General features: G+C 46.6%; 2 protein-coding genes across 8 annotated transcripts; both read right to left on the bottom strand.

Moving 5' to 3' along the window:
• Window positions 1-375: 375 nt before the first annotated feature.
• Window positions 376-8,059, bottom strand: ISY1 (ISY1 splicing factor homolog). 3 transcript variants are annotated; one of them, XM_033071418.1, is made up of 11 exons: window positions 7,956-8,059; window positions 7,493-7,515; window positions 6,790-6,841; window positions 5,226-5,291; window positions 4,752-4,794; window positions 4,473-4,585; window positions 4,172-4,289; window positions 3,365-3,487; window positions 3,068-3,171; window positions 1,426-1,512; window positions 376-1,144 (listed from the first exon to the last, which is right to left on the bottom strand). In XM_033071418.1, the coding sequence occupies exons 1-11, from the start codon at window positions 7,956-7,958 to the stop codon at window positions 1,037-1,039; spliced, it is 840 nt and encodes a 279-aa protein (XP_032927309.1). In that variant the 5' UTR covers window positions 7,959-8,059; the 3' UTR covers window positions 376-1,036. The 3 variants fall into 3 exon arrangements, with proteins under 3 accessions (XP_032927309.1, XP_032927311.1, XP_032927310.1); XM_033071420.1 differs by lacking the exon at window positions 7,956-8,059 and adding an exon at window positions 7,836-7,873; XM_033071419.1 differs by lacking the exon at window positions 7,956-8,059 and adding an exon at window positions 7,663-7,704.
• Window positions 8,060-9,535: 1,476 nt separating this feature from the next.
• On the bottom strand, window positions 9,536-18,371 carry LOC117002385 (CCHC-type zinc finger nucleic acid binding protein). Of its 5 annotated transcripts, XM_033071422.2 has the most exons (6): window positions 18,260-18,358; window positions 16,046-16,152; window positions 12,227-12,346; window positions 11,862-11,957; window positions 11,486-11,687; window positions 9,536-10,601 (listed from the first exon to the last, which is right to left on the bottom strand). In XM_033071422.2, exons 3-6 carry the CDS (start codon window positions 12,327-12,329, stop codon window positions 10,484-10,486), a joined length of 519 nt encoding a protein of 172 aa, XP_032927313.1. In that variant the 5' UTR covers window positions 12,330-12,346; window positions 16,046-16,152; window positions 18,260-18,358; the 3' UTR covers window positions 9,536-10,483. The 5 variants fall into 5 exon arrangements, with proteins under 5 accessions (XP_032927313.1, XP_032927317.1, XP_032927312.1 ...); XM_033071426.1 differs by lacking the exon at window positions 16,046-16,152 and having other exon boundaries at window positions 11,486-11,684; window positions 11,862-11,954; window positions 18,260-18,371; XM_033071421.1 differs by lacking the exon at window positions 16,046-16,152 and having other exon boundaries at window positions 18,260-18,368.
• Window positions 18,372-23,608: the final 5,237 nt, after the last annotated feature.

Genomic DNA, 23,608 nt, shown 5'->3' with positions numbered 1-23,608 from the left:
AAAGCCTGTCTCTCTAATTTAGAGCTTTGATTGCTCTGGAGTAGACTATTCACAATAGATTGTAACAGATAAATACTGAGAGCACCCAGAAATGCTGAAGGGTCCCAGACTTGGCTGTTAAACACTCCATTCCTCAGACAGAAATATTCCATGGCTGCAGATGTCCAGTTTCAAATGCCATTCAGACCTGTACAACAATATTAGGCTCCAGGAGACTCTGACCAGGCTCTACCTTGCCTCTTCTCCTGGGATTCATGAGCCAAGAGCAGCAGGGGATGCAGAGCTTCAACTCCCTACAAATGGCTGTCTATGACCCCAGTCTTTGGCTACCACTAGGGAATCATCACAATCCTTTGAGCTAGAATAAAACAGACATCAGCTTGTAAATAAGTTTTAATAAAAATATTTGAACAAGGTATTGTGAAGTTTTTTACAGCAGCTGCTGGAATGTCCAGCATTTAAGCAGTTCATCCAGGCAGTTACAAACCACAAAAAGGGTAACAGGTTTTAGATGTTGCATGTGTTTTAGAAAGAATCAAATGTCCTCCAAAGTCACTCGTAAGATCTGCCTTCAAGGCACCTCTAGACAGGTTCCAGGTTATTCTGGTAAACTAAGCAGGTGTAATAGTGTAAGTTACTTCTCAGCTCAACAAAACCCAGCATGAGAAGAAGTGCACACCTACAGTCAGGACACAGCAGACAGGACGGCAGGAACAGTGTGGGTTTTCTTCCAGGTTTAGGTGTGGTTCTATCTGTAAGAGGCCCCAGTGCACAGACCCCTTCCCAAACGGAAAGCACTGAAGACAGCTGTTAGATGCAGAGACAAGTTCATCAAGGTTTGACCTTTTTCAGCACTGGAGTACAAGTCATCCTAGAGGAGAAACCAGAATGATTCTCCTTCTGCACACAGCACTGTAAGTCCAGCAGTTTGCTCCACATCCAGAGGAATTTCCAGAGCTAAAACCCATTGCTACCAGAACTTGGGAACCTGCTGCTTTCAGAGGGATTATACACAAACCAGGACACTGATGCAATGTTACAGTCCTAAGAGTGTCTTTGCCTCCTCGCTCTGTGCCAGGAGGGTTTCACTGGCATACTTCTGGAGCAGCTCCATCTTCTTCCTCCGTACAAGAGCTTCCTCAATCTGCAGAAATAAAAATAAGGTGGATTCAGCTCAGTTGAGATACTGAAACCTCAGATACTCGGCTATACCACAGCACTTCCCAATTTATGGAATATTTAGGAAGGTTTTGGAAGTTCTCAGGTGAAAAGGGTTATAGCATTTGCAAGAGGATTAAACAACTGCAGAGTCAAGTCACAGAAATCACAAATTTGGGGCACTTTTACTGATGACCTGATGTAAATTAAGCTGTGTCTTGCAAAAGCCAGTGTGCATCTCTGCAGCTGAGAGCTGTTATGCCTTACCTCCTGTTGAGTTGGCACTGGAACATGTGCAATAAATTTCTGTTGGCCATCTTCACCTTCTCTCTCCTTGCCACCCTCCTCATCAGACTAAAAAGTGAAAAAAATCACATCAAGTTTATTTTCTATAGAGGTCATTAAAATCCCTTTTTCACTTGCTTTGCCAGAAGGAACAAAGCACTGTCATCACTACAAACACAGGAATGAGTGAAGAGGACCCAACACAAAAGGAACACAAGGATCACATGCAGATCCTGCTCCTTGACATTTTCAGCATTACTGCTTCCATTTCTCATGTGGCCTTTGCTCTGCTGTGGCATGGGCATGAATGTAAAGCTCCTCCCCTTCCACAACTCTGGTTGCCACAGCAAAGCTGTGAATAGAAGAGAACACAGCAAGTGCTTTAAAAACATAAGGTACCACTTCCCTGTACAGCTCTGGTCCCATAACCAAGAGCTGGGTTCAGGGACCATGGGATAATACAAATACAAACAGGTACTGGAGCAGCCACCAGATCCACCTGATGGATTCCTCCTTTTTATTCTTGTGCTTAACTCACTTAGAAACAGACTGGGAAATGAGAACTTGTTTCCAGTACCCTTCTCCAGATCTCACTGGGAGCAAGGAGAAGAAACAAGAGCTGTTGTCACAGCAGTGACAGCAACACCAGCAAAGCCCTGCTGCATCATGATCCAAGTGAAAACAAGGCTCCACACTCCTTGGGTTTTCACACAGTGGCAGTGTGACATTATTTATTGACAAAAACAGTGCCACTTCAATCATAGCAAGGTGTTTCTCACTCCAGTGAAAGGTCTGTCCTCACCTGCCAGCCTCCAGCACTCCCTAAACTCGGGCCAAGAGCACTCCCCTGCTACTGACTCTTACTAACCGGAGTAGTGGGTCAGGTGGGGAGAGGGCAGGGTAGCAGCAGACAGGTCCTTGGCACAGTAACAAGAAGGTCTTAGTTTGCAATACAGGATGTGACCAAAATGTGTATTCTATTGCCATCTGTTGAAACCAGATGGGGCAATGATCTTTATCTTTTCCACAACCCATCCTTCCTCCAGAAGATATCTTCTGCTAATTCAGTCCTTGCATGACTGATAAAATCACATCATCCCATTGGGAGATGCTCCACCCAGGGGGAGGAGCCAAGCCTTTCCTACCCAGATAAAATCTGAGATTTGGAACATCAGAGCAGCCTTTTCCCACTGGATTCCAGAGGAAAACTGGACCTTTCCACATCATTACAGGACCTTTGGAGGGAAATTGCACCTTCTACAGGAGCAGTGCTTCAACTGAACCACATCTGTCACTGCAGGAGGACGCAGCCACCATTGAATGGGACTGCTACCAACTACTGGATTTCTGCCTGATGGGGTGTCAGGTTGTGTTCTGACTCTGTCAGTGTTTTGTGCTTGTTCTTTGTATTACTTCATTTTATTTCAACTCTCCTAGTAAAGAACTGTTATTCCTATTCCCATATCTTTGCCTGAGAGCCCCTTAATTTCAAAATTATAATAATTTGGAGAGAGGGGGTTTACATTCTCCATTTCAAAGAGAGGCTCCTGTCTTTCTTAGCAGACACCTGTCCTCCAAACCAAGACAGGAGCACAGAAGACACATGAAAAGTCACAAGCCCTACCTCTTCCTCGTGGACAGCATAGATGTTTTCTTCCTCCTCCTCCTCACCTCTTGCAAGTCGTGCTTCTCTCTCCATCTTCCATTTTTCCACTGCTTCTGCTATAACTGGGGAGCAAAAGAAAATGGTAAGTGTGGCTGAGAGCCAGTCAGAGCAGCATGGTCTTATTGCCACAGCTTTTCTAATGGACTTAAACCTCTCACCTAAATCCTCTACGTCAGAAAAAAAAGGTGCCTTAACTTCAGAGTCCATCACCACCCCCTCCTGGGCTGCTCTGTGCAGATTTGGAATCTCACATACCTTTCTTCTCATGCTCCTGCTCCAGGGGCTCCAGAATCCCATCATCCTCATCCCTGTAGCCGTAGTACTCGGCGTCGATGTCCTTCATCAGCTCAGCCCTAGTCTTCCGTGGGGGTGGCAGGGCTGCAAGAACACCACTGTCACCCACCAGGTCACCTCCATCACCTGCTGAGTGTCCCCAGCTGCTCCCCAGCACCACAGCACCCCTCTGCCTCGTGCCAGCCAATACCCAGCAGGATGGAGCTGCTGCCAGCGCTGGGAGCACTGGTGTCACCCTCTGGCCTGCACAAACCAGTACATGACTCAATGCTTCCCCCATATCCTGGAATACTTCTCATCATTTCTCTTTGCTTCACTTTCAGGCCCAAGCAATTCCCACTCACTCCATGACAAAGTTTCATCCCCTTCCATCCACTTTTTCATTATGAAAACTCATTCCTGCTTCTAAAATTATGGTCAAACCAACTTTCCCTTATTCTTCATCTTTTTCTAGTCCTGAACTCAGTACTATTTACAACTTCTCAATACAGTTTGACTGTTATATGGAAAGTTTCTATATAGGACATCAGTCCTTACCATTTGGAATTCCCAGTAGAAACCAGTTTACTCCTTTCTGTATTTCCTTAACTGCAAACAGCCAAAGGTGCTCTTAGCATTTAATTTATGACCTGTGCTCAGTGTTTCACTGAGCTGACCTAAGACATTCAGAAATGCTGTTACCAGCACTCCCCACAAACTACAACAGCATTTTACTCCAGATATTCTCCTACACAGATTCATGTCTGAGAAGAACTGCTTTTTACTTACGTTCCTTTTCAAAAAGTTCTCTAACTCCTGGCAAGTCCTTTGCAGCACCAAAGTACTTGTAGCCTCTGTTTCCTGGAACTTCTTTCCCTTCATGATCTAACATTTTTGGGCCAATCCTCTGGAAAATAAACAGAGTTCATAGTTTAAAACTTTTCTTCTAACACAGCCAAACATTTTAGGGGCTGAATAAAAATAACACTGGCCAAGCCATCCTTGGGTAACTAAATGTTCCATATTTTTCTCAGCAGTCACTTCATTTGTAAGCAGAACAACCACGTAGTACAACACATTCCACACTTACAGCATAATCAGGACCTCCCAGCTCCTTTATTCTGTATTCCCAGTGTCCTTTCTCCCTCAGAAGTTTGTTTATTTCATCATTCAGGTCCCGAATTCTGAATTCACCCAATCCAGCTGTTAAAGAGGAAAAAAACAATAAATCAGGCAGCTCACAGAAACACCAGAGGAATTTCAGAACTTATGCAATGGAAACAGCATAGTTCACATGAAATGGGAGTTTCACTGTAACTGCATATGACAGGACATTAAAAAAAATAAAACACAGTTAGAAAAATCTTACCGTTTTGGATCTGTGCCACTTTCTTGGAAATCTCCCCAATGATCTAGTCAAATAAGAACACAGAAATTCATTTGTAATCAGTGGAGGGAACAGAGAAGACAGAGACAGATTGTTTGAGAAATGCATGGCAATAGGACAAGTAGCAATAAAATACAAGTTGAAACTGGAGAAATTCTGATTAAATTCAAGGGGAGAGAAATCATTAGGAAGATAATCAAACACTGGAACAGCAGCCCCAAACAGCTGGAATTTAAATCCCTGAAATGTTAAAGACTCAGCTGGACATGGCCCTGGGGCAAGCACACATGGTAGAAGCTACTTTGAACACTGAGCTGTACAATCTTATAAAACACTCTGTGATTTAACTGTCAGGCTACTGACATATGTGGAAAACCCCCTGTAAGCAAGTTATCTGAAAAGGAAGTGTAAAGCTCTACCTCTTATAGAATTAGAAAATCCAAGGGTTGACATTACCTGTCTCCTCCATTTCTCAGCTTTGGGCAGCTCATTACACTCTGATGCAAGGAAAGGCCTTCGCTCCTGTTAGCCAGAAAAGCGCACACATCAAATTCAGCTGAGCACTAACACACAGCACTTCACACAGGCTTTACTGCTCCATTAATGCCAAATTATGCGACCAAGCTCCAGGGCCTTCTGCTCCCATGGGTTTTTAGGAAGTGGAGAACAATGATGATTTACAGTCCTTACAAATTAAACTATCACAGACTTTAAAGACCTACTTAAATCCACTTTATCCAAACCAAAATCTCTCACCTGTGTTTTTTTTCAAAACACCCCATAATCCTCTCCAATACAACAAGTGTTCCATTCAGGACAGTTTCACGATTTTCAGCACACACCCCCTCCTTAGGGTTAAGCTTGTCTCAACTGCCACTACTAAATAATGTAATTTTTTTTCCAGTTTAAACAAAGCACTTTCTTCTCAACCTTCTTCTCATTCCACTGGCTTGCTTACACAAACTAATGCATCATCTTGCTTGTAGGGTTTTGTGTGCAGTTATTTTGTCCCTTTCCCCACAATTTTAACTTTTATTAAAACACTCTACCTTTTTACTAAAAGCTCTGCCTTTTACTGAAAATTACCTCTACATAATATGGTGATATGAAACAGAAAAGTAAAAAGAGGTTTGGAGAAACCATAGCGGAGAATTTTCCTGGCTGTGTGTGAAACGGAGTCAGCTGAAATATCTTCCTTCTAAATGGAGTCAAGCACAGGACACCTGGGCTCTGAACAGGGCCTGCCATAATGTCTTGGATTACAATACAGAGTGTGATAAAAGGTATCTGTTCTATCACCATCTGTTGAGGGTGGGGGCAGTGATCCTTATCTCCACGGGAGATATTCTGCTAATGGGCCATCCATTGAAACCAGGCAGGGCATTGTTCTTTATCTTTTCACAACCCATCCTTCCTCTAGCCAGTCATTGTCTGCTCATGGCCATTGAGTCCCACTGTGGGACTGATAAAATTACTGCATCCCACTGGAAGTTGCTCCAGCCAGGGGGAAGGGCCCAACATTTCTTACCAAGATAAAAACAGAGGTTTTGGGACACTAAGGGAGCCCCTTTCTCCACTGGACTCCAGAGAGAAGCTGGATTTTCTCCACATCACCACTGGACCTCCAGAAGGAAACTGCACCTTCTACAGGAGCACTGCTTCAACTGAATCACATCTGTCACTACAAAAGGACTACAGCCACCATTTAATGGGACTGCTACCAACACCCTGCCTGATGGGCTGTCAGGTTGTACTGTGACTTTGTCAGGGCTTGGGGTCTGTTTCTTTGTAGTACTGTATTTCTATTTTAATTTCCCCAGTAAAGAACTGTTATTCCTAATTCCCATATCTTTGCCTGAGAGCTGTTTAATTTGAAAATTATAATAATTTGGAGGGACAGGGTTTACATGCACCATTTCAAAGAGAGGCTCCCGCCTTTCTTAGCAGACACCTGTCCTCCAAACTAAGACACATCCTCCCTGACTTGAGCTACCAAACCTCCAGGGCTTTTACATCTCACCTTGACTTTGCCTTCCTCGAGCTGAGCTTGCCGAAATCTTGCCAAGGCCGTCCTAAAGAGAAGAAATCAAATTTACTTTCACAAATCCACATTCCAACAGAAACAAGTTTTGCTCTGGGTATTTATTATGGACTTAATTACAGAAAACAAAGGCCTGAACACATTCATTGACCACCTTCAGCTCTTCCACCTAACCACTTCTCAACACCAGAAATCCTCAGAGGTTCATTCTCAAGTAAAGCAATGCTGACTGATTCCTCCTATCTGGTGTAGCATCTCTATTTCCAAAATGAGAACTCCCTAAAACCACAAGGGTCCTTTACAATACATTTTAGTGTACTTATCCCCCAGGTTCAGGGGGACAAGTACACTGCTGTAGGGTCTCTCCTGCACAGAACCACCCTGCACAGCTACAAGGGCTCCAGAGCACTAGGTATGTGTGTGCAGCTGCCCTCCAACTCCCACAGCCTCTGGGCCAGCACATGTACAGCTGAGTACCCAGAAACATCATTAAACTCTTGGTGCTTTAAAAGAGACAGAACAGCGAGTTCTGTGGGCCAGCCAGGCACATGTGTGAGATCAGGTACAGTCAGGGCCAGCGACCACGGATGTGTGAGATCAGGTGCGGCCGCAGCCTCAGCCGAGGTGTCCCAGGCCCTGAGCGCTGCCCGCGCTGCAGTGCTCGGTGTCCCCGTGCACTCACATGGCCTTCTCCGCGTTGCGAGCCTGCAAGACACAAACAGAGCGGCCTCGGTCATCCCAGGCCCCGCCGTGCAACCCCCCCCAGCGGTCCCGGATCCCCTTCGAGCACCTCGCCGGGCAGGGGTACCAGGGGATAACAAGTACTGAGCTGCCCCTCAGCTGCGCAGGCCCCATGGTCCCGCTGCTCTCCTCAGCCCCTCATTCACATGGTCCCGCTGCTCTCCTCAGCCCCTCACTCACCATGGTCCCGCTGCTCTCCTCAGCCCCTCACTCACCATGGTCCCGCTGCTCTCCTCAGCCCCTCACTCACATGGTCCCGCTGCTCTCCTCAGCCCCTCACTCACCATGGTCCCGCTGCTCTCCTCAGTCCCTCAGCCCCTCACTCACCATGGTCCCGCTGCTCTCCTCAGTCCCTCAGCCCCTCACTCACATGGTCCCGCTGCTCTCCTCAGCCCCTCACTCACCATGGTCCCGCTGCTCTCCTCAGTCCCTCAGCCGCTCAGTCCCGAACACGCCGCCGCTTCCAGCCCCGGAAGTGAACGCAGCCTCGCTCCTCAGCGCGCACGCGCACCCCGCTCGCGCATATTCGGTGACCGCTGCGCATGCGCTGCTGGATGGGCGGGGCGGGTGCGGTGGGACCTTGGGGCTCCTGCCGTGCCACCTCTGCCATGGCAGAGACACCTTCCACTGTCACATCCAGCCGGGCCTGGGACACTGCCAGGGATCCAGGGGCAGCCCTGTGCCAGGGCCTGCCCACCCTCACAACCAAAGCAGCTCCTCCTAATACGTGATCTAAATTTGCCCTCTTTGAATTTGTACTCGTTCCCCCTTGTCCTATCACTCAATTCCCGATGAACAGTCCTTCTCTGTAAGCACTTCATGAGTTATTTGCTGTAACAAATGAGATTCCTCAGAATTAGTGAAAAAAGATCAATATGAAGCATACAAAATTTATTTTTCCCAATGTATGAAATCACGGCTTGCTCGTGTTCACTTGGGAAAAACTGACTCTAAAACAGCAGCACCAATGTTCTCACAGAAAGATGACCAAGGAAGAGAAATCTCATTTTGAACTACTTTTCTCCTGGAACTTACAGCCTGGTTTCCTCAGCTTTTAAATCTTGTTTTATTTGTATAAAAATACAGATTTTTAGAGGAAAACATCACTTGGTTGTTGTCATTTAAGGCCCAAAGACTTTCAGGTCTTTGTAATCAGAGGTCCAAACTCTGCTCATATCTTTAACTAAGATAACTGTGTGCAAAGACTTAAATTTGTCCCAACCCACCAGGCTGAACCATGTGCTGTGTATCTGCACTACCCCAGGAGAACCCACACATTTCACCCTTGCTTCCAAAACAGTAACTGGTAATGATAACAGACACACAAATGCCCGTGCCAATGCAGTTGTCTCCAGCACAGGTGCAGACTGCCAGTCTGGTACTTCTCCCTGTAGGGACAGACACCACAGCCCTTGGGACTGCAAAACCTTCAGTGAAAATTCAAACACAAGCCCAGGCCAGCACATCATCCCTGTCCCTCAGTGCAGATTCCACAGGATCTGCCAGAGCTTGAGGACAGCCAGCCACCCAGAGGCACTCCAGACAAACACAATGTTCACACCAGACACCAGAACACCCCTCCTCCAGTCCTGCCTTAAGGTGAAGCACTGGTCAGCCAAGAGCTTCTGCATATCAAGACTTTATTCACCGAGTGGATGTGAAGATCCACTATTTGCCAGCTCCTTTCTCACCTAGTCATTGACCTCAGTGAACCAACAAAGCACAACCCCCAAGGGACAGGGCAAGTGTACATGCTTAAAGCTCTTGGTGCCACTGTGAAAGCTCAAATACTGCTGGAGAGAACTGACCTACTCAGAGTTTGGAACTCCCTGCACCTCTAGCAGCCTGCTCCTTTAATGGTTTTTCCAAGGAATGCTTGAACTGCAGCAGCACAGATGTAATCAGCCCCTCACTCAGACCCCACTCCCATGAACATGTGCAGACAGGAGCTTAACAGGAGACAGTACAAAAGAACAGGCCAAGCTGAACCTCCACATACCCCTTTTAATATGTTGTTTTGCACTGTGTACAGGAAAACCAAAAATAAACAAAAGGAACTTTAGCCAAACTCCCCTTCCTCCTCCAGCTTTATTGATAGTTTAAAATTACATTTTCTATGTTCTAGGACTTCAATTGCTCTTACCATCTTACTTTAAAAACCGATTACAAGCAAATGAAACTCAGTTGTCTAAGTGATATAGTATACAAAAATAACATCTTGATTTCTGTGAAAATGCATTTATTTGCAACTCCTGAATAGCTCCAAATTGTTTATGCTATGAGCACTGATGTCTGGGTTTCAGATTGACTTTGAGATATTTATTCAAAAGCTTCCCATTGCGTTCTGTATCTCCAACATTAACATTCACTGACTGAATTACTGTTACTTTTAGATTTATTTCAGATTTCTCTCTCTCTCTCATGGCCATTAACAGGCATGTGCATCTTGTTTGTTTACTCCCACTCAGCTATATGCTCTAGGTAGGGCCTGATGCAGATATCACTTGGTGTTAACAGCTACTGAGGTCAGACAATCCAAGGCCATTGTAATAAAATAAAAAGTTATGAGGAAGTTTAGACACTTCCAGAATTTCTTTCCTCCTGCATAGGATCACTTCCCTGTAACCCAGAGAGGGTTTTTGCTGGTCTGACTCAACTCTTCCCACTCATCAATCCCTATTCACCAGTGGCACGGAAAGGGGGTTCTTTAACAAAGCATTATACATAACACCTCTACCAAACTAAACATAAACATTTTTGTAGTTAAATGCAGAAAGTTGATTTTTCCACCCCTTTCCTCCTTTAACACGGCAAGTAAAGCTCACTGGCCTGGGAGTAGCCTCTATCTGCCAACCTTTGGCCAGTGAAGAGGATTCAGAGAAAAATAATACAACCATCAATCAGAAAAAGGAGGGGCGACAAAGGAAAATAATTAGGCTGTAGCTTCAATTGTGCATTCCCGTGCAAGGTGCCCTGACTCGCCGCAGCGGTAGCAGTTGACTTCGCTGGTCTTGCTGCAGTTGATGGCTACATGGCCAGTTTCACCACACCTGCAAAAGCAAAGCTTGTGTCAGAACAGCCACAACACTCACAGCAGCAATTCTTCTCTGTCCAGGACATTGTATATTTCCCTTTTGTGCAACACTAGTTCTGAATTCAGGGCTTCTGTTCCAGAATTCTCTGACATGAAGCAAGTTTGTCTTCAGCAGAGCCAGGAACTGCTCCCAAATTATCAACTCACATAAAGCACTGGATATGCCAGAATCACCACATGTCACCTTTGTGTGTTTGCAGGGCTTTTTCCCAATGGTGTCTGGGGTTTTGCCTGTTCCCAATGCTTATGCTTAGAATTTAGCCTTGTTTTGAGAATAATTAGTTTTAACTCCAACACACCATGCTCTCTTTCCTTCCTTCCTTCCACAGAAGGGAATGTTGGTGGGGTGAAGAATACTGCTCAGAGGAAGGAGCTGTTTCTCCTATATGCCGAATTCAAAAACCAGACAACATTCTGAAGATGGCATTTCAAACTGATTTAACATCCACTTCTATTCACTGTTCCCATAACCAAGCATCTTCAGTGTGCTCCTGCAGGGGCTGGCTGTGCCAGCCAGCTGGGCTGCACAGCTGGGGCTTGTAAGCTCTGGCAGAAGACACAGGGAACCCAACTCTGTGCTACAGCCAAGTACCTCCTGCTACCTTTCTGCAAAAGGACATGAGCCTCTCTGTACAGCTCAAACAACTGGACACCTGCTTTGGGTGGCCACCTAGGGATACACCATGGAATCTGTACTCCACCTTGCCAATAACTGTTGAAGCCTCAGTTTTAAGCAACAATGGGTAACTGTTCAAACAAACTTTATTTCCTAACCAAAACTGGAGACAGAACGCACCCAGCACGAGGTACATGTCCCAGCCACCTCCTGCCAGTCCTTACCTATAGCATTTCACTTTGGTGCAGTCTTTTTGAATGTGCCCGAACTCTCCACAAGAATAGCACTTCTGCTCGTCTGCATGGTCGCAGTCGCGGGCCAGGTGGCCGGGCTTGCCACAGTTGTAGCAGCACTGCTCCCTCTCCCTCTTGGGCTCCTTGCAGTCCTTCGCAATGTGGCCACCTCTACCGCAGTTATAGCAGGCTTCCACAATAAGAAAAACATACCAAACAAGACTATAAAACCTTGGTAGTGTGAGGGGAAGCATGCTGTCAACAGGGCACATGCACAGCTTGTTCTCAGGGAATCCCAGCACCCTTATCTTCAGGCACAGAGCTTTGCCTGTGGTACTGAAGAGATGGAATATTTAGTGATACTTACCATCCTCCTGAAGGTCACAGTCCTTGGCAAGATGGCCAGACTCACCGCAGCGGTAACAGATATCCGGCAGAGATGAAGACATGAACTGGAAGCCTGCTTGAAATAAGTAAAAGAAAAAAAACAGGCATAAGTATTAAATTCAGAATACTTTAAAGGATCAATCACAAACTGATTTGACAAGTTAGCTTAATTCTCAGAGCCCCTGGCCAAATTCTTAGGTAGAGGTAAATTTCCCAGGTTCTTGTCACCAATTTGAATCTCAACTTCTTCACTCAGGTCTGCCAGAGCCAGTTTTACTCACCAAAAACAGCAGCCAGCTGGAGATCTGCTGTCCAAACAAGCAGAAAAGCACAGCCACCACTCACCTCTGCCACGGCTCCTCATCCCACGGCCACGGCCCATCCCAGTGGGGCACTCCCTGGCCCAGTGGCCAGTACGGCCACACTTGAAGCACTCGTTGCTGCTCATGGCTGCAGATCACCTGTCTGAACAAGAAAGACATTTCTGAGCACCTTCTGCTACCCCAGCCAAAGGCTACATTAAAATGAGATATTTAGAGTTTCCCAGCCTCTCAGCAAAGGCAATGTAAACCATACAGGACTTCCAGCTAAGTCAATACTTTCTCGTACAGTATTTGATCATGACTACGCAAACCTCTGCAGAGGATAAAAGTTCGCCTCCACTTTGCTTTGCACAGACTGTGCGATGTAACTTTCCCTCTAATTATTCTGTAGCCACCCTTTACTTCAAGAATTTACCAAATGTTCAGGCAGAGGGGAAAAGAGAAGGAAATCCCTTGAAGTAGAGCACCTTCTTCCTTACTGCTGAGAGTTAAACTCTAAAGCCAGTTACTTGATCTCTACAAGTTATTTCCTCCTGGTAGTTGTTACATTTTCTCTTGAATGATCTGCCTGGCAGCTAGTACCTCTATTGACTGGAAGCCAAGTGTAAGAATAGGTTTTATGTACTAAACCTAAAGCACTCGAAAGCCCTTTAGCTTAACATTTGAAGATTTTAGGGGTCATAAAAGACCTCAACAGCAGTTTAACTCTGAAAAGCAAAACTATACCTTACAATTACCTATAGCTCAGGATGCATTTCCCACTCTAGATATACATGAAAAAGAGATTTTTAGTATGTTAAGAAAGCAGACACTTGCCAACTATGTAGAAGGCTAACCGGGAAAAACATCCCCAGAATGCTCAGGAAGCATCAGACTGTCCAACAGCACAATCCCAACCTGTCCAACCTGCACAAGGCAGATTCCACACTGTGCTCACAATGTTACACCTCCCCTGAGCTGCAGCACCCACCCACAGTTCCAGAGCCAGAAAGAAAAGAACAAGGAAGTCACACATTTAAACTGGGGTCTTTTTTAAAGCATGCTTGAAGACAAGTTTAAAGTACACCAGTCTAAAAATATGCATGTCAAGCTTTGTTTTGGTGAAGTTTCCTGAAGTTTAAATACCTCACATAGTCTCTCCCAACTTATTATTCTTTACCCAACAGAAGTAGAATCATCATCTGCATGTTTGGCAGTTTACCTGATCCTCCTTCAAGGTAATCGCCCTGTAACCCTGCAGTTTATTCATGTCACAGAACGATTCCCCTCCTCCCAGACCTCCAGCATCCCAGATTACAGGAACATCCCAGAAGCTGAGTCCTGAAGGAAGCCACTAAGGAGCAGTAAAACATATGATCTCCAGAAAGAATCAGAATTAGCATCCTGACATTTAGCTCTTAAATACAGAATATGCATCTAAACATGAATTGCTATTTAGCTATTTCTAATGTACCTCAATGTTTCACAAATTTACTGTGGCTTTTTTTCCACTCCTCCATCAAAACAGTTCTCTCTGATGGTCTTCTGCACAGGGTGGTTATTCCAACCACAGCAGATAGCAGAGAATTTCAAATATAAGAGGTACATACTCTAGCATGTCATCTCTGTAAATCCACATCTAACTTCCAGCTGGACCAAATGATGGGTTTTCCTCAAAATGAAGTTCTGGAGTGAATGGCTGCAACAAGACCTTAGACACACCTAAACAAAGTTAAACCAACTGGTGGTTGGAGCACTTAAAGAGATTCACTTGATTTCACACATAACTCAAGTCTTCCCTGACTGAGGTTCATTTCAGTATTCAAGATTTCCAATGTCTTCTGAGGACACCAGGGCTGAGCAGTGCCTGCTCTGCTGGCAGCAGTTGGCACTCACTGTGCCATTGTTTATGCCTGTTTTCATAGCAACCCTGTTGACACTGCAAAACAGGAAAAACACAGGCACAGCCAACTGCAGGAGCTGGGCTCAGGCACCAGAGTGGATGCTGCTTATCATTTCCAAGATGGGGGTCTCTAAATTTTAAATATGTATATATATGCTTCAGATACACAGTGGGGGAGCTTTTATACCAAGATTAATGGCAACCTACAGCTAGTCTGTCCCTCTCCCAGTCTGAGTCAGCAGCTGCATGAAGGATAAAACCTCACTCTTCACTGCCCCAAAGGAATGTCAAAAAAGAAGTTTTAAATCTGATTCAGAGTTTTTTTCCTTTTTAACTCCCCCTTCAAAAGGAAAAGCCTCAAGTTTCTCTTCCTCTGCTATACAGCAAAATGGTAAAGATTACACTAACTGAAGCAGAAATCTAAAGTCGGCAGTCTCTGTGCAAGGATCCTTGTACACTGACACTCATGTAAAAACCTCTATCTTCAGAGGCTTCTGTTCCCCTACCGAGCTCAACAGCAGTGGAACGTTACAGCTGCCATACAAACGTGATTACAAAGCATGCTGCTCCATCCTCAGATACCTTAAACATATCCAAATTGAGTTTGCCTGAAGTTTCTCTTCTTCTTCACCAGTATTTCCACGTTAAACTTCTGCATCCTTCCTGTAAAGATCTGGAACTGCAAAGGGCTTCACCAGCAAGAGGTGGCTGCAGCTGACACCGGTTTTACTGGCCTGCATCCTAACAAGTGTAACACAGGACACAATTTCCCAGCAGTGTGAACCATAAGGATTCAGTTTTCAGGGAAAGCCAACAACCACCTTCAGGAGCAACATCCAGAAAAGGCTGGTTCAGAAGACAAGTCCTTAAATGGAGAGCCTCCAAGCACTCTGGACACCATTACAGTTTTCAGTTACTTCCAAGAGAAAAAAAAATGAGCACAGTAAAAACCACCCCAAGTTTAAACACTTCTATTAGTCAATACCCCTCCATTTTGTCATCACAGCAAGTTTCCAGCAGCTCCTTTTATCTGTCAATGCCACCTTAAGTAAGCCTTCTGCAAGAAAGCTACCTAAGTCTTCTTGGAAAGTTTTCAGTCACAGCTCTCAGTGTTTTCCGCAGCTCAGCTGTGTTACACAAAGCAGCCTGTCCTGTCTGTCCATGTGTCATCGTCCCCTCCCTGCCTACATACCAGAACCAGATTTTTACCTCACCAGGGCAGGAAAAGTAGTAATGGAAAACAAATTACAACTATAGCCTCATCTAGCATTTCTGAGACAGGTCAAATTCTGCAAGGTATAGCAAAGCATTGCCTCCTGGATTAGCTCCCCAAATTTGCCCAAAGACTCAAGTCTAGTTGTGCTTTTTCACCTCAAACCGTACCTTTCTAGACAAGGGAGAAGGCAGTCATTTACCTGAACTGCTCCTACAGACCTCCTTAACTGCAGCTCGAAGCTGAAACATTTCTAAGAATGAATTTTAGACCTTGTTCTGTGTGACGGCCACACCGCAGAACAGCAGGGTCAGATGCCAAAGATCCCTGTGCCACCACAGAGCTTTCCCAGGTCACATCTGAAGTTTCTGAGTGCAACTTGAGCACCAAACTTCTAAGTGGGAGTTTGTTGGTAATTCTCCTTGTTCCAGGAGACACCTCTGACACACAATCTGAAGGGGAAGACTATTATCTTTCTGTGGCTTTGAAGTTAAAATATACTCAAGACTCTTAGAACAGGAGAGGTGCTATTAATCTTCAGCCTTCATGCATAAAATTCAGCAATATTCAGATCTGGTTTAGAAGCCCTTCTAGACCTGATGATATAAAAAACTGCCACAAAGCTCCACAAAGTCCTCATTTTATATGGCTTTTAGCCTAGATGCCCTCCTAAGAAGCAGCTGTTTTAACAAACTAAATAAAACTAACTTGGAGTCCACATAGTAAAAACGGAAGCTGAATTTCACCTCTGATATTACTCAGGATTCTTCTGGATACCAGCAGTTCCTTAGGATCCAAAAGCCCAACAGAACAGGGCCAAGTCTCTTCACTCTGCTTCAGTGCTTCTTTTGACCTACAAACAGCATTTGCAGGCAGTATCAGCAGGACTTCACTCCTTCAATCTCAGGACACAGCAAATAAAAGCCTCTGCTCAAACCGGCACACACAAAGCCCTTCAGCAAGGCAGCTCCACCAGAGCCACGAGTTGGGAAATCAGCAGGACCTTCCCAGGCTGCTGTGACCAACCCACAGCACCACACCTGAATTGGACAAGCCAGAGCTGAGCATGATGAAACCCCCAACGTGAAAGGAAGTACAGCTCTGCTGTCCTATGGAGAAAGGCTAATCATAATCTAGCATTTAGTTTCAAAAGAGAAGTCAAAGCATTACTCATTTTACACAAAATACCATCTGTGAGTTTTTATTTCCCAAGCAATACGTTGTAAGAATTCTTGAACACGGAACACGTGACTGTCACCAAAGCCACTCAGTATTTAGCAGTTAATTTCCACACTGTAACCTGAAAACTTGCTACAGCAGAGGTAGTGATGCTCCTGACTCCCTCTTCTGTTCTCACTAGAACAAGATACAAAATTAAGGATTCTGACCAGCAGGTAACAGCACCCCAGCTCTGAAGGAAATGAGTCTGAAATTCCAAGGAAACCTGCCAAAGCGAAAAGGCAATCTCTACGCTCCATTTGGAACCCCTCAAAACATTTCACAGGCAAGCTGACCCAGGACTGCTGAACATTAACTAAGACTCAAGAGGGGACAGAAACCAGGACAAAAGGACATGATGACTCCACTTCGACAAGTAATTCTTGGTATCTCTGATGACACAAACAAGAAAGAGAACAAAAGTTCATCAAGGAGTGACTCAGTAGCACTTTCTGCCTATCCATACTACCCAATATGGGAAGAGATAAACCCTATTGAACAAATATGCATATATGACCATCCTCCCTTTTAATTTTTAATGTTTCTCTGTGCGAAATTTTAAACTTAAAAGTAATCACCACAAGCACCATGTAAGGTTTTAAACATAGCATTCAGCCCAGACATTAACAAAGTCAGTTTAAATGGCAGGTTAAACCTGTAACTCTCAGGATTGTTGCACATCACACAAAGAGTGAACTTATTTCACCTCTTCACTCTGAGGACGGATGCAGGATTGCTTCTCTAAGCAAGTCTGCACTGAAGAAGGAAACAAGGACTAGGCAACTCCAAAGTTGCGTGGCAGTGGGATCACACGGAGTGCACACAGGAAATCAAAACTCACTATTAGGTTTAATAAACCGTTGTGACAATGCTGACTGCTAAATGACTAACAGCGGTTACTTGAGAACTACACCCGACAGGAACTCAAATAAAAGGCCGCCCCACAGCCCGCGATCTGCAGATGGCACAGGCTGTTTTTCCTATCCATTTATAGGTCACATTTGGATTTAGAGCAGGCCATCATCCGTGCCTGTGGTCGGAGCAAACAGTTGCGACACCTCGACCCTCTCGTCTCCGGCAGCGCCTCACACGTGGGGAACCACGTGGTGCGCGGGCCGCGGCCGCGCTCGGCCCCGGCGACGGAGTTCAGCGGGGACTCAAAATTCAATTAAAAAAAGAAAAAGAACAATTTAGTGAATAAAGGATTAAATTTCAGCCCGTTCTCGCAGTCGCCAAACTCACAGGACGGTTTTTACCCCAAACTCGCTGGCTCACGCGGGTGGGCCGGTCGGACACCCCTTCCCCACGCCCAGGCGGCCACGTGCGGCGCCGACCCGGCCACGCCGCCCCCCACCCGGAGCCAAGAGACCGAGGGTGAGGCCCCTCCGGGCCGCGCCCGGGCGCAGCGGAGCGGCTCCCCCCTCGCCCAGCGCCCCGGCCTCCCTCCCCCGAGCGGCGCAGGCTCCCTGGGCGCTCCCGGAACCCAGACCTGACTCACCCGCCGCCGCCCGCCGCCCTCTCCAGGCCTGCGGCCCTCACGGCTCTAGCGGCCTTCTCGGCCTCCCCGGCGCGCCACAGGGCCGGGAATGGCGCCCGCGCCCGCCCGGCCGTACTTTCCCGCGCGCTAGGCCAGAGTGCGCCAGCGCCATCACCGTCCCGCGCAGTGCCCTCGCTGCCGCCTCGGGGCCCCGCAGGATCCCCGGCCGCTCCCCTGCAGTCCCCTCGCGGTCTCTCCACAGTACCTGCGGTCCGGTTCCCCGCGGCCGCGGCCCCTGCACGACTCGGCTCCGCTCGCTCGGGCCCGCCGGTCCCGCTGCCTGCGCCACACGCGGTGTGCACACGGCCCGACGGCTCACCCCGCCCCACCGCTGTGCGCACGGCTCACCGGACCCCGCCTCGGCCAATGGGCGCGGAGCAGCGCGGCGGGCCGGCCAATGGGAGCGGCGGACGGGGACACCCAACGGCGGCGGCAGGAGAGGGGGCGGAGCGCGCCTCCCGCGCGCTGCCCGGTGGGCGGGTGGGGTGGTCATGGCGGCGGTGGGTTCGCGCTGTTTCCCCGTGACTCACCGCTCGTTGCTGCCCGCGCCGCGCACAGTGGAGCCCGGGCACACCGCAGCCCCGGTAGCGGCGGCGCGGTTCCGCACACACTCGAGCGGCTGGTGGGAGTGTAGGAGCCCTTGTCCGCCTCACCCCCCGCCTGTCGCTGCCCGGCCCGGCCTGGCCAAGTCCACTCCGCTCCGCGCGGTGCCTCCGTGTTGTACCGAGGAGCCGCGCTTAGCCCCGCTCCTCTGTCCCGCACAGACTCCTGCCGAGCCGGGCAGCCCAAAGCCTGCGGGGGAAACCCCGCAACGCCCCGGCGAGACCTGCCCGGGACTTGCCGCCGCCCCGTCCCCCGCTAGCCTCTGTCCCACTCCCCGCGCCCCCCTGCCCGGACACAGCCAGGCGCCGGTGCCGCGCTCGGCACAGCCCGCTGTGGGGGTCGGGCTGGAGCGGCCTCGGGGGTCGGGATGGCGCCGAGGGGAGGAGGCAGGGGCCGCATCCCGCCCTCAGCCGGCCCTCAGGCGCCGCCGCCATCTTGGCAGGGCGCGGGCGCTGCAGCGGCGCAGGAAATGGAGGACGCGGGGCTGTGGGGGCTCCACTCGGCACTCGTGGGGCTCCCACGCGCGACAGCCCACACGCTGCAGGGGAAAAAAGTTTTTCGAGTTGCTGAACAGAATTTGCTCCCAACCTTTGTGCGTTACGCGGAGCTCAGAAGTGATGTTACTGCTTAGTTCAGCGTTCTGACGATGTTTTACATAAATCTCCTTTTTGCCTGGGAACTTTGTAAATGAATTAGTGGTCAGTTATTGCCCCAAACTGCGCTCCTACGTGGATAATGCAGCAAGTACAACACAGCAGCGTTCCCCACAATTAGTTGTCATCCTTTTGTTTAAATGTCTTTCCCTAACTGCTCATCAGGTACAAGAAACCCCCACCGAGCCCCCGGGCTCAGGGATGAAATGCGTGAGGCAGATCGTGGAGACACGTTGGATTGACCTTTCCTCAAGTTGTAAATCTAATATTATAGCACTGTTAAGTTACTTTATAATTAGACTATGAGTAACAACGTGTGTCTTTTCCTCCCTGTTAAGTGCAGCTCATTTAAGATGGACTTGAGTTTATTTGTGTTTTGAGTGCTGTGTTTGCGTGTCTGTGTGTGTTTTATAACATGTTGTATTTTCCACAGAACTAAACTCATCCCGAGCTGTGAAGAGGGGATGAACCTCTCAGTAAAACATCGGCGTTGCCCACGGGCTTTGAACTCATAATAACATCTTCCTCAGTAACAGCATTTCTTCTCATTAATTACTTTTTAAATCTCGATGTCATAGTCCTGGTCCATCATAATTTCCATGGCCTTTGGTTGCCTTGGATACATTACAATCCTGTTCACAAGTAGTCCCACTTTTAGTTTCAATCAATTACCACTGTTTTCAGGTGATAAAAGGAAGAAAAATAGCATGTGGAGCTAAGGAAGTGCTGATAGGTTATAAATCATCTTATAAATCATCTTTTTTTTTCACTGCATGAAAAAAAAACCAGCCAACAGATCAATGTCACTCACAAAGGCTGTAGAAACAAAATCATATGTTATCATGGTTTTTTATCAGATCTTTACTTTTTCTTCAGTAATAAAATCTAGCTTCTCTCTGAGTCTTTGTAATAGGACTCAATTTCAGACCAACAAACCTCTTGTAATAAAACTTTTCTAATAACTTCTTGTGTTTTGCTAGTTGTGCTTCTCGAACTGCCCATGAGCCCAGGAAATATCAAGCTTGATTTTGGTGGTACCTGTAGACTTACTGTCATAAAAGGTTTTTGTGACTGATACAGCTGATAAATCGCCCTGAGCAAATCAAAATTCTTTATCTAAAAGAACTTCAAATAATTCCCTGGACTTTCCCTTAGTTGAAGTGGAACCAGGGTGCTTTACTCAAGAAGTGTTACTGCTGGTGACACATCAAGTAATCATCCTCTCTAAGTGTACTGCCTCATATTCAGCTCCAGTGTTCTTATAATACAGGATATTTTTAGCTGTGTCTCATTATAATGGAGGGAATTCTTCCCCGGCAGATAGTAAGAGAGTCTTTTAACAGCATTTGGTTTGTGTGCTTGCCTCAAGAATTAGTTTGGCTTGTTATATCTTCATAAAACTTGTAATTCTTGTTTTGCAAGTTTCTCTTTGATATTTAGGCAAAGGATAGTCTTGCAGTTAGAGAACAAAAGTGAGGAGTGTGACATGTGTTCCTGGCTCAGTACTTCCTAGAGAAAACAAAGGAGACAGAAAACAAGGTTGGAGTACAAAGTCCTTGCATTTCTTGCACACAAGGAAAATGCAATTTTATGTCAGGTCTGCTGTCTGCCCCAAAAATCCCAAGGTTCAAGAGCAATTAGGGAATAGCTGTGCTCATAGGAGCTCCAGTGCCTTCGCAGCTGAAGGTAATCTGTTGTTTCAGCAATATATCTTTCCTTACACAATCCCTAGAAGCGTTGGATGAAGAGCCAAATAATTTTAAGATCAAATAAAACAACAAATCACGTTCTGCAACCCGTGTTGTTGCATTGTTTTCCTCGGAGTGATTGGAGCTGTGGGTAGAGAGCAGTTCCAGTTGCTGGCTGATTGTCATTCTTTTTCTCGAGAGTGTTTATGCTAAATCAGGGCAAAATCAGTGTGGTTGAAGAGAAGCAATCATACTGACTGATTCCCAATGCTTAGTCCATTTTGATTTGTTATAATTAGGTGATGACATTTCCAATAATTCCTTACTTAGTGTATATAATAATGTGAGTGATGAGTTAGCTCCTGACTCTTGCACAGATATCCACATTTAGAATCAGGCAAAAAGACCTTCCTTTGCTAACTAGGGACTGCAGCTACACAATCATCCCTTTATTTCTCCAAAGAGGTTGAAATCAGTTATTCAGGAAGTCCTGTGGAATAAATAGCCACAACTTACATGGTGCAAGGAGCGCCCTTCAGGACTCGATGCCTGGAGCAGCACTGGTGTACCATGAGAACAGGAAGGTAAAAGTGCAGATGGAGTTACCATGAGGCTATACCCCATAACCAATGTGGCACAGGCTGAGGTGCTGAGAAAGTGCCTCAATAAAATATCCCTAAAGCATATCCTGTGACATGGCAAGAACATGCAAACCTCCTTGTGCTGTTCTGTTATTTTTCAAACAACCTATGGGATAACCTGCTGGGTGCAGCTGCTTGGGATACCTTTTTTGAACTGGGTCCACCTTCCAGGTGTCCTTTCCTTTGGTCACAGGGGCAGTTCAGCACTGAGCCCAATGGCTACAGTGTTAAAAATCAGCATTTGATGGTGTCCGTGCCACAGCAAAGACCTCTGCTGCAGGACGGCTCTGACACCACACACCGCCAAATATTTTAGGATAACCTCAAAAACCTGGAGTGCCAGGGGCACTGTGCTATGAGAACAGCAGAGGTGTTTATGTGCATAGTGTTGATGGAGTTCTGGTGTCCCTCTTAATATGGGAGATTCGACTAAGTGGGGCAGATTTGGTCATTCTGCTGCTTCTATTTCTGAGCAGTGCCCTGGGGTTATCCCGCCCAATGCAGGGCCCCTGTCAGGAGGTGCCTGGATCGTCCCCAGAGTGCCGGGCTGGCTGGGGCTGCTGTCAGCTGTCTGGCCTCAGGCATCTGCTGCAGTCAATCTGCAGCCCCGGCTCCTCCCTTGCTTCAAATGCTTTTCACACTGCTCCTAGCCACTTACACGAGTGGTTCCAAAATGTGAGTTTTACTGATGAGATGGTTTTTGAGATGATGGTTTTTGAGAGTGACCAAAAATCTCTATGCAGTGTTTATTGCAAATGCGATAAAAAATATCAATTATTAATTTAACATGACTGGACTCCATAAGTGCAGGCATTGCGTGATGTTGATGACACCAGTTGAATGCTTGTGCCATTCTGTCTATTCTGACAGGGCATCTCCTCAGTTGTGACTGCAGAGGAAGATCAGATCCCAAAACTAAACCTCTTTGCTGGACAGTCTTACTGGGCTGGATCAAGTAGATTTTGGAGCCTCCATTTGAGCTTTCATAACCAGCCCATCTTGTATCAGTGTATGTTTGACATCGAGCTGCTGTACGCGGACACCAAAGGCTTTGAGAGGCCATCCCCTCATGACTATTCCAGTTAATTCTGGGAAGGAAGGAGAGTCTTAGGAAAAAAATAGTATGTCAAGAGGGCAGTGGCAGAGCAGAGACATCCAGGTGCTGGAGCAGCTTTACCAAGTTTTCCAGAGCTGGAAGCAGAGGAAATGGGCTGGTCTAGGCTGACTTGACTGAAGAGAGTTCAAGGCAAAGCTGCCTTGTCCTTTCACACTGCCACAGCTCCCAGCAGCAGGTTCCTAACCTAGTTTGGATGCAGCAATCCTCAGCTGGGATCCAGCACTGAAATCAGCCCTTTATCTGTACTTGACCAGGCTCCAAGTGATTTCAGTAAGAGGAGGCTGAGTCAGGACTTGGCTATAGGTGGATCAGAGCCTTTGAAGTGTTTATTTATTAAATATCTCCCATCTGGTGTCCTGTTTCCAGCCTGTCAAAGCAAAAGGGATTAAAACCTTGCCTCCCCCCAACATCTCATTACTGAAGTAATGAGTAGAACTCTTTTTCCCCTTCTACATTATTCCTGGAATAGGCTGTCAAACAGTTGAGCTGTTGCACCTTACCACAACCTTTGCCAAGAAAGATTTAGCAGCATGATAACTTAATGGAAAATATTATAACCACATTCCTTTCAGACATAAATTCTCTGCAGAAAGATAGATATCTAATGGGAAAAAATCTGTGTTAATGTTACAGTGGTTTATCTGTTTTATTGCTTTTTCCACTGTTTCACCCAAAATAGTGCAGAGGATGTAGAAGAGTGAGCTAAGTGAGGTTATCCCACCTCGGATTGAAATGTGTGTATAAACCTGACAGATCCTTTCAGCTACATTAAATAATAATAGAAGTACAAAAATAATGATGAGACACTCTTTAAAAAGAGATGTTCACCTGAAGCTGTGCAAAGCCGTGTTA

This window comes from Catharus ustulatus, chromosome 13 (assembly GCF_009819885.2).
Source record: "Catharus ustulatus isolate bCatUst1 chromosome 13, bCatUst1.pri.v2, whole genome shotgun sequence".
NCBI classification, from domain to species: Eukaryota; Metazoa; Chordata; class Aves; order Passeriformes; family Turdidae; genus Catharus; species Catharus ustulatus.
Note: the sequence above shows the minus strand (reverse complement) of the source record. Positions and strands in the feature narration are given on the sequence as shown.